The sequence below is a fragment of the Corylus avellana genome, chromosome 6 (genome assembly GCF_965113065.1).
Source record: "Corylus avellana chromosome 6, dhCorAvel1.hap1.2, whole genome shotgun sequence".
In the NCBI taxonomy this organism is placed as follows: Eukaryota; Viridiplantae; Streptophyta; class Magnoliopsida; order Fagales; family Betulaceae; genus Corylus; species Corylus avellana.
In genome coordinates this window covers 11,253,180-11,263,732 of record NC_142495.1, presented here as the reverse complement: position 1 = coordinate 11,263,732, position 10,553 = coordinate 11,253,180, and the positions used below count along the sequence as shown (strand labels likewise).

Here is a 10,553-nt window from a genome sequence, read left to right as displayed (position 1 = left end):
GGTGCAAATTTTGGATTTGATCAATGTCATGGTTAGTTTGGTTTTGTAGCCTCTTTGACTCGAGTTAATAGGTCCTTAGGGGTGTCTCTACACCTAATTCCCTAAAACCATCTGGTTTGGGAGTCATTGACTTAACACTCGCTACATGGATCAATTAGAAAGCTAAAAGGAACCAAACATTGCACAACCTGACCAAAAAAAAGAAGAGAAAAAGAAATATGCCATAGTTGTTCATTCTAACAGGGATTTCAGTGAATTTTGAGATATTGAGACATTAAATGTTGGAAAGATTTAGAAGCCTCATAATTTTGTGCTATTTCATTTCACACTGTTTTCAAACTTGTGATGTTTTAGCATGTCCTTTGTAAGTAATTGCACTTTGAGATTCCAATTCATTGTTAAGATGAAGTTCATCTTTTTAAGCTTGCTAATGAATGCAAATCATGATCTCGAAGTGATACTTTAATTTTTGGGGATAACATGAACTATGCATGATGTTTGTGGGTAACATTTCTGAAAAACCCTCATGAGACTTCACTCGTCCACTAGGATTCCTAGGGGTTTAAAATGTTTATTACATATACTAAATGCAATCGTACATCCCACGAAAGATGGATTTATCTTTTTGTTCTCTATTTTTCATTTTTGTTTTTAGTTTTGTATTGCTAAGGGACTAGCAAGATATAAGTTTGGGGGTGTGTTAAGTGCTAAAGTATTCTTATTTTTAGCTCTTAACTTACATGTTTTAATCCTTTAGTTTTAGTTAATTTATACTATTTTAGTTCTTTTATGTGTTTTCCATGCTTTTGTAGGCTTTTGGAAGAAAATGAAGTAAATCTAGAAGATTTGGGCTCAAAAAGAGAAATTTGGAAAACTTGGAGTTTCTAGTAGTATGATCAATCGCAGGTGACTTATGATCGATCGCAACCCCTATGCACTGGAGAATTCTAGAAGCTGCGGACAGACTCCCTTTTCTTCCATATTAGGGTTTTTCAAATCCCAATTGTAATAGGATTAAAACCCTACGAAATTCCTAGGTTTACTAGTTTGCTAAGGACTTGTAAAGCCTATAAATAGACTTCTAAACCTTAAGAATCATCATCCTGGGAAGAGACACAACTTTGGGGAGATGAATTGGAAGTTACTTCTAGGAGCAGCTTTCGGTTCTTTCTTTCCCTTTTCTTTTGTCTTTTATTTTAATTATGTGTAACTAACTCTTTAAGAGGGCTAGATTAAAGCCCTAATTATGCTTATTTAATATTTCAATATTGGCGCCTTTGTGATGATCATGTTGTGATATTTAACTTGATTAATACATGTTATCTTGTATTCCTCATATGTGTTTGTCTGGCCAACATATGCATGTGGTATGGACTAGTTAGTTAAATCAATTTGGATGACCAAGTCCTGGGTTTAACATAAGTAACAAAAGTAATCCACACTGGGTTCTTGGGTTAATCAACATGGGGAACCGGGAGTATACAACCATGCTCTAGGCCTCATGTGTTTGTCAATTTCCACAGAATATTTGCGTCTCTAAAGAACAACTTAGTATACACCATGCTAAATCCTTTAGGAAAGAAAAGAGTTAGAGTATATACCCATGCCTAACTCGTTGCTTAAGGAAATCTATAGCTTAAGGAGTATACACCCACGTCCTTAGGTTGACAAACATTAGATTGACATAACATGATCAAAACATTGGCATATTGATATATTAGCTATATATAATTAGTGGTGGATATCAAAGCTTTACATTTTTATCATTATCAACTTAAATCCAATCTCTTGTTTTATTTTACTTTGGGAATCGATTTTAGACAAGATTCAGCAATCCTCGTGAGAATGACCCCATATTTGCACACTATACTACTGTGTTGACCTCGTGCAATTGCGGGTAAAACATCTAATTATTTGCCTATTAATTTATGTAGGTAATTGTGAACAACACACTCTCATAGAGAGAATTAACGCTCTAGACTCTCTTAGCACAAAACTACCGTACTCTAGATACAAAATTCGTACCTATACACACCCCTAGTCTAATTCAACACAAACTCTACTAAAAAAAGATAAAGTTACATGGGGCGTCCGGACGGGAAGTAAGCTCGTCCGGATGGAATTAGGTTAAAAATGCTAAACCCTAGTTCTCTGGCACGGCACGTCAGAAAGGCTTGTAGACGAGATTGCAAATGAGGCTCTCGGGTTTTCTTGTTCAGCCATCTCATCCGGACGGTCTGCAGACAAAGTTGCAGTCGAGGCTCTCAGGTTTTCTTGGTCAACCATCTCATCCGGACGCCTTGCAGGCAAGGCTTTAAACGAAGCTCTTTGGAAATCAATTTCAACCATTTACTCATTCATGCACTGCACACTTAAACTGAACATGTTAACTACAATTATTTTGTTCACTCGAATCCAGCCAAGACAAAAATAAAACTAACACATATATATGTCAAACTCTTACTGGACGAATTGTAAAAGTAATGCAAAGGTGATAACTCCCACATTAGTTCCTTACTAAGTGGACTTAGTTATATAAATGATTTTAAAAAATTCGAATTGTAACTCTAATTAATCCTTGGGGCGATGACAAAGATTTTTTTATAATGATAAGAAAATACACTTTCAACTACTATCTAATAAATTACTTTAATCCTTCACTAACGAAATTCTATTTAATGAAATTTATAGACAAATAAATTTAGCTTTTAAATTTATCATTATAATGATAAGAAAATAGGTTGCATATCACTCGACTAAGCCTAGAAATCAAAGGTGATTTACCGATGTAGGATTTATAAGAATTTATGGGGTCAGAGATTCTTCTGTTTGCTTGTAAAAGAAAGAATAAAAATAAAAATAAATGAGCCAAATAATTGTTTCGTTATCAATTGAAGCCAACTTGTTTAGCATCACGACATATATTGCTCAGAAAAGTAAAAGCATAAGACGTACAATATGCAGGCTTAACATAGTGAGAGATAAGATTGCGTCAAAGTGGGACTAATGTGTGCACAGAAAAGGAAAGGGAGCTGATTTGTTTGTCTCTGAGAAGACTTAAACAAATTTTCCCTTATCAAATTAAATCATGGACTTAGACTTTTCTTCAACATCTGAAAAAACAAAGGAAAACCATTGCTCTCCTTGTATGGTTGGCTAGAAAATTTTGGTGCATCTCTCTTTCAAAAGCATAAATTCTTCTTTGTAATTGTATGGACCACATTTTAAAAGCTTACCTACTAACCATTTATTGTTTTGGAAAAAAACGTGTTTCAATGTACTAAATGTTCATACAGTTCGTGTTTGATGAGTGTCAAATATTGCATATTTGAGCCCAATAATTTGTATCTGTTAGCCGTATTATAATCTAACATTTTGTTTTAGTTTTGTGATTTTAGTGTTTTGCAAGTTGCTAAGGGAAAAATGTGGATTTAAGGTGAGAAATGTAAAGTTTGGATGAAAGCCACCAAGGAAAGGGGTTGAGCTCAGCACTTCAAGGTCCAAACGGTGAAGTTCCCGTCCGGATGGTGGAAAGCCACATCCGAACGGACGTGCACTCAAGCGCACCATCCAAGGGCTCAAGCGCACACGGGCATCCGCACAGTGGGAGTCTTTGTCCAAACAGACATGCACCAGAGCGCACCATCTAGGGGCTCGAGCGCACTTGTCTGATTGGTTGGCCCAGTGCCGTTTTTAGGGTAAAAAAAAAACCATAAATACCCCTATAAAAAGCAAGAGAAAGAGCAGAAAAAGATGGGGGAGACCGAGAACGAAAATTTCACACTAGCACTCCCTTTAGCTTAGTTGTTCCTTTATGTTTAAAATATATTTTCCATAGTTATGTGTAGCTAATTTCTCAACTAAGGTTGATGATGAAGCCTCACCAATGAAGAGCGACCATACTTTCATGTAAGTTGATATTTTCCGAATATATGGGCTTTGATATCTTAATTGTTCTACTTCAATTCAATTAGTAGGATGATTCTTGGATATGAGTTCAATCATGTTTTTCTCATGATTTGAGATAGTTTCTATTAATTGATTTGCTTGGGTTTTCATTTATCAAAACATTAGATATTTATTGTGTTTCGTTCTACGAACACATTTGATGATTTGGTTTAAATTGGATATCTTTTGTGATTTGTTTCATAGATACATTTAATGATTTAATTTAATTAGGTATCTTTTGTGATTTGTGCCAAGGACAGATTCATTGAATCATTTAATTAATTCTTTGAAGCAAAGTAGAACATACATAAGGTTTTTATGTTGAGAATTTCGGATATATTGATGACCATGAGAATATGTTACTATGATTTGGTGGGTGTAGATTCCAAAACCTTAGTCTTTTGTCTTTTGATTAATTTTACTTTGTTTAGTTTATGTTTTCCTTTTATTCAAAAATCATAAACCTTTCGGAACTAGGTTAAGATTTAATTGATTTAGATATATTTAGTGTTCAAAAATACAATTCCCTATGAATTCTACCTCGCACTTGCATCCCTATATTGCAAAACAATTCGTGCACTTGTGAGTACATTAAAATTTCACAAGAGTGTTCCTAAAACATAGATTATTTAATTGGTAGAATGCATGTAAGGCTCCTATCCTCAAATCATTACGTAAAGATTTTTATCTTAAGATCTTAATGAGTACATGTAAACATAACAAGCCATAATATATAGCACGCTAACATGGAGCATTTGAAAACCCTTTTCTTTTCTTGAAAATAATGATAACACAATTTATCAAGGCATTTTAGAATTTGTAAGGAGCATGAAAATCATAAGTATAACATGAAAACCAAGTAGATCTAGAAGAGCTTACCTTGTGGACGGCAATTCACTTCTAAGCCTTTTCCTTCTCTCTCAAAATCTCATATCACTCTAGGGTTGGGGTCTCTGGTGTAGGGATGGATTTTAGGGCGAAAATGAGAGGTATTTATAGTGAAAGAAGGCTTGCATGGGTTTGAAAATGTGGAGAATGAGTTGAAATTATTTTTCAGACTGTTACCGAACGGTCGGCGTACTATTGTTTAATGGTTCTAGGGTTGTAGGTCAAACGTTTGGTCAATACCCATTGGTTTACAACTTTGTCAACGAACATTTAGTATGGTCCTTGTGCGAACGTTCGCACTAGGGCTTGGTTTGAACGTTCGGTGGTCCCCCAGCAAATGTTCGGCCTTAAGCTGAAATTGGTTTTTGGGCTATTTTATCAAAAGAAATGGCACTCCAGAAGCTCTTCAGAAGATTAATGAGCTGTTCATTGGTTTTAAATAAATGGTTGTTTTTATAAATCATTTTTAATATTTTAAGGCATCACTAGAAATTTCTAATTTTTTTTATAAAAAAGTGAAGAAAAAAAAATATATATATATATATATTTTGTAGTTATTTTTTTATTTAAATACTAATAAAAAATAATTTACGTGATATAAAAATTAAAAATATTGAGAAGTTAAAAAATGTGGGAGTTTGGTATGTTCATTGCCTAACGGACCAAGAAAACAAAGATGGCAGATGATGTTCCAGGTAGCCGTTTGTGTGTACTCTTGTTGGATTTGTATTTCTTAATTAAGAAATGGAGTGGATTTCAACCATGGTGTGTGTCAGTTGCTCTTCCTTTATTTTGCTAGCATCACTTGCTGGCTTCCTCTATTTTCTCTTGTTCATTTCAGATGACAAAATCAATGGCCAAATTTGTTTATTACAATTCGAATGGTGTAGAGAACAATGGTAGCCTTTAATTAGGAATTAAAAACAAACGATATAGTTGGATTTTGAAGTGGCAGGTTGGGATTAGCTTGGGGCCATTGGTGATATAGTTATGATATGTGTTTTTGTCGTTGGGTTGTATTTGGTGGCCGTGCAATATTGTTTGGATGAATGTGGGCTTTAGATTTCAACTAAATAACAATTGGTTGCAGAATCGAGGATAATAATACGCTAAAAAGGTACTCCTCTACTAATAGATCCAGATTTGGTTATTCTTTTGGGTAATTTTTGTACGTGTGGTTATGGTCAAAATCAAACAGACCTTTCGGTTTCAAAAAGTGTCTTAAGTTATACAAATGAATATTAAAAAGACATCATTAGTACTTCCGTCCATGATCTATCTAAATATTTAAAGGATCTTCACGTTAGCACCTATAAGATGGTGACACATGTAGGGGTGTCAATACGGTTATGGTTAGCGGTTATTGACAATAACCGCTAACCGTAACCGCCTTAGCGGTTAGTAAAATAAGTAACCGCTCGCTAACCGTTTTTTTAAAATTAGGCTTTTCTTTGAACTTTTTGGACTTTTTTTGGGCGTTTGTGAGCTTTTTTTATTACTGTAACATTTTTTACCCTTATTTGTTTTTTATATTTTTAGTGTCTTCTTAGGCCCAATTACTATAAAAAGAGCCCATATTAAAAAATCAAAAATATTTGACATCAAATTTACATTTGCTTGTACTTAATCATAACTGGTTAATTTAATTTAATTTAAAAAAAAAACACACACACACACACACAACATAAATAAAAAATAAATAAAAAAAATAAAAAGCAACACAACATATAAAAAAAGTTCAACACAACATATAAACGAAGTTCAAATAAAACATATGATATATATATCATTTGTTATTATACAATCATATGATTTAATGATCAATTCATCATGTGATATAATCATATCAATTATAGTGATAATATTACTAATATTAGAATGACAATACATTAATACTTCAATTATGTTTATAAGTAACACATTGTTTAATCTAATGTCAATTACTTAATTTGATATTATACATTTATATTATTCATATGCATATATGTATAATTATAATTTATAACATATATAGACTTATAAGTTTATAACATACATTGAAACTGAGTCTCTAGATACTTAAGTGTTGTATTAATTTGAATTGGCATACTTATGACTTATGTCATATTATATATGTATAATTTGTTATTATATAATCATATAAATTAGAATGATAATACATTAATACTTCAATTGTACTTATATGTAACACATTATTGAATTTAATGCCAATTACTTAATTTAATACTATACGAATCACATTATCATTGTACATTAATAATATGATTAACTTGAATAAAATATTTAAATTGTCATTGAATCATATGATTAAGTATTGATCTTATACATTTATATTATTCATATGTATATATGTATAATTATAATTTATAACATATATAGACTTCTAAGTTTATAACATACATTGGAACTAAGTCTCTAGATACTTAATTGTTGTATTAGATTGAATTGGTATACTTATGAGTTATGTTATATTATATATGTATAATTTGTTATTATGTAATCAAATGATTTAATGATTAATTGATCATGTGATATAACCATATAAATTATAGTGATAATATATTAATACTCAAATTGTGATTTAATTATCTAAAAAAAAAAAATGTGATTTAATGATCAAGTGATTATGTTATATGTATAAATATTATTATAATTATAATTATAAAAATATATTATATAAAAAGACGGTTAGAGGTTATAGCAGTTAGCGGTTAGCGGGCATTTTCTAGCCGCCCGCATTGACACCCCTAGACACATGTCCCTAATGCAACATATTGATGCCAAATCAGTAAACTAGATGATGTGGCATTATATCATACGTGATACTTATGCTTTTGATGCCACATATGCTGCAAAAAATAATTAAAAAATGGTAACAAAAAAAAAACAAAAAACAAAAATCAAGAGAGTTGGGGTGGCTGGCCAACCATTTTGGCCTAGCCACCCCCATTTTAGCCAGCCAATGGCCAGCCAGGAGGTTGCCGAACCAACCCTCTGGCGTATGGGGGTGGCCAAACCACCCCCAACTTGCAAAATAGTGGTGGCTTCGGCCACCCCAAAGGTCCAAATGAGTGAAAAAAAAAAAAAAAAAAAAGAACACAAAACACAAAACAAAACTAAAAACAAATCTATAAGATTTGCCTTTATGGGTGGCTTCAAACAAGGGTTTGGGGGTGGCAAACCGCCCCCAAATGCCATGGGGGTGGCCGAACCACCCCCAAAGGCCAACCGTTTATATATATATTTTTTTTAGTTGGCCCTTGGGTGTGGTCGAACCAACCCCAAGGGTCATGGGGGTGGTTCGATCACCTCAAATTAGCCGGTCTAGGGTGCGATTTGATTTAAAATCACACCTTTTATTTATAAAATTGCAATACCAAATGTACCGTTAAGCTGCTATTATCATTTTGACTTAAAAAACTCTATTTCTCAAGCACAATTTCGTCAAAAGTGAATTTTGATTATTTTTTAGCTTTTTGGACCTTTAAAAATACTTTCAATTTTTTTTTACCTAATAGGTATTTTTTTATTCAAACGAATTTTTTGAATATTAAACACATTTTTAGGCTTTTCAAACGCAAATCAAAACGAGCTCTTAATGTTTTATTATATCGACTTAAAACTCTCTATTTTACCGTATGAAATAGTTATAAGAAATCTCATAAGATAAGTCCAACAATCTATAATACTTTTCATGATAAATTAATATTATATTTTCATGTGTTTGAAAATATGTGAGGAAGGAAATTTCGACCAAACATGACAAGAGTTGATGACGAAAAGCACAGGGCCCCGCGCGGGAGTTTTACACGGAACAGTGAGAACACCATGGTAGAACTTCTAGAAAACGTTGACTATGCCATTATAAGATGCCATTTTCTTCCTTTGAATCATCCAAATATCAGGGAAGAAGATGGAAACGCCCACAAAGCTATACACCTTATCTCTATTGCTGGCTTTCCTCTTCCCTTTCTCAAACTCTCTTCAGTTGTATGGCGGTAACCTCTGCCTGCCGGAAAAACATGCTTCCTTATTCATATTTGGGGATTCGTTCTTCGATGCCGGAAACAATAACTATATCAACACCACTACCAATTTCCAGGCAAATTTTGGCCCGTACGGTGAATCCTTCTTTAAGTACCCCACCGGTAGATTTTCCGATGGCCGTATAATCCCAGATTTCATTGGTAAGATCGATATTAATTGTTACGTCTCATTCTTCTTTAAGATATTGATTGTTGTTAAATTGACTGATAAAGCTTTGTTTTTCAGCTGAGTATGCAAACTTGTCGTTAATTACACCATATCTACATCCGGGTTATAATCGTAATTATATTGATGGGGCAAACTTCGCATCAGCGGGATCTGGTGCTCTTGTTGAAACTCAACAAGGATCGGTATGTGATCTTTCGCCATACCTCTTTATATGAGCAACATATTACCCAGATTCCAAATCCTTCCATAGACCTCACTGGCTTTTGATTATTCCTCAACAAAATTAATGATATTTTCTGAAATAGATTTTCTTTTCTCACAGGTGACTGACCTACATTCTCAACTAAGTTTTTTCAAGAACTTGGCGAGGTTGTTTAGAAAAAAGTTAGGCAACACAGAAGCCAAGACATTTTTGGGTAGAGCAGTTTACTTAATTAACACTGGAGGCAACGATTATTCAATCCCTTTCATTACGAACTCCAGCCTGCTTCAGTCCATTTCTCAACAAGAATTTGTAGATATGGTGATCGGCAACTTGACTATTGTGATCAAAGTAAGAAAAATTAGCACCATTCAACCAAAAAAATTTTTTCCTCTCTTTCCTCTTGGTTATAATCAACCGTATCTTGATGTGCTAGGAAATATACAAGGAAGGAGGAAGGAAATTCGGGTTTCTGAGCATGCCGCCATTGGGTTGTTTACCATCCACGAGAGCACTAAAACCAGGAAATACAGGTGCATGCTTTGAGGGAATGACAGCACTAGCAAAGCTGCATAATGAAGCATTCCCTAAAGTCCTCCAGAAGCTAGAGCGTCAGCTCAATGGATTCAGATATTCAATAGCCGATGGGTATTCTGCTTTTAGTGAAAGAATAAATAACCCTTCAAAATATGGTATGCCATGCACATTTTTGTGGTAATTTTTTCTTTTACATCCCAATGTGATAGACTATATATAATAGCAACTTTGTTGTAATTATGTTGTGAAGGGTTCAAGGAAGGGAAGATTGCATGCTGTGGAAGCGGTCCATATAGAGGAACACCGAGTTGTGGAGGAAAGAGATCAGTGAAAGAGTATGAATTATGTGAGAATGCTAGTGATCATGTGTTCTTTGACTTTGGTCATCCGTCTGAAAGGGCAAACCAGCAGTTTGCTAAGCTTATGTGGAGCGGAACTCCCGATGTTACTGGAACTTACAATCTCAAAGCTCTGTTTGAGCTCTGATTGTAGATGTGATAAACTACAAGAAAATCATACATGTAATTATTAAAACAAAAAAACTAAATTAAAAAAAAAAAAAAAAAAAAAAAAAAAAAAAAACGAAAGAAAGAAAAGGTGTGGGTGGATGATACCAATAGGCTGAATTTAATAAATATGTTGAGTATTTCAAATCCCCTTATTACATTATCTTACAATAAATAAAAGTTAAAGTTGTTCCAAGCTTATTGTGAATCATCATGAGGAGAATAACGATTATAATTCTGGTTTGTGGTGAGTGTGC

At 33.5% G+C, this 10,553-nt stretch overlaps 1 protein-coding gene across 1 annotated transcript; it reads left to right on the top strand.

Moving 5' to 3' along the window:
- Positions 1 to 8,749: 8,749 nt before the first annotated feature.
- Positions 8,750 to 10,297, top strand: LOC132187869 (GDSL esterase/lipase 2-like). The gene is made up of 5 exons (XM_059602302.2): positions 8,750 to 9,023; positions 9,109 to 9,233; positions 9,374 to 9,604; positions 9,690 to 9,945; positions 10,041 to 10,297. Exons 1-5 carry the CDS (start codon positions 8,750 to 8,752, stop codon positions 10,274 to 10,276), a joined length of 1,122 nt encoding a protein of 373 aa, XP_059458285.2. The 3' UTR covers positions 10,277 to 10,297.
- The last annotated feature ends 256 nt before the right edge of the window (positions 10,298 to 10,553 follow it).

Excerpts from the sequence above, each read along its gene's own strand:
- LOC132187869 (XM_059602302.2), top strand. The coding sequence starts at position 8,750 with ATGGAAACGCCCACAAAGCTATACACCTTATCTCTATTGCTGGCTTTC. Across the intron at positions 9,024-9,108 it reads TATAATCCCAGATTTCATTG|CTGAGTATGCAAACTTGTCG; the intron begins GTAAGATCGATA and ends TTTGTTTTTCAG. Across the intron at positions 9,234-9,373 it reads TTGAAACTCAACAAGGATCG|GTGACTGACCTACATTCTCA; the intron begins GTATGTGATCTT and ends CTTTTCTCACAG.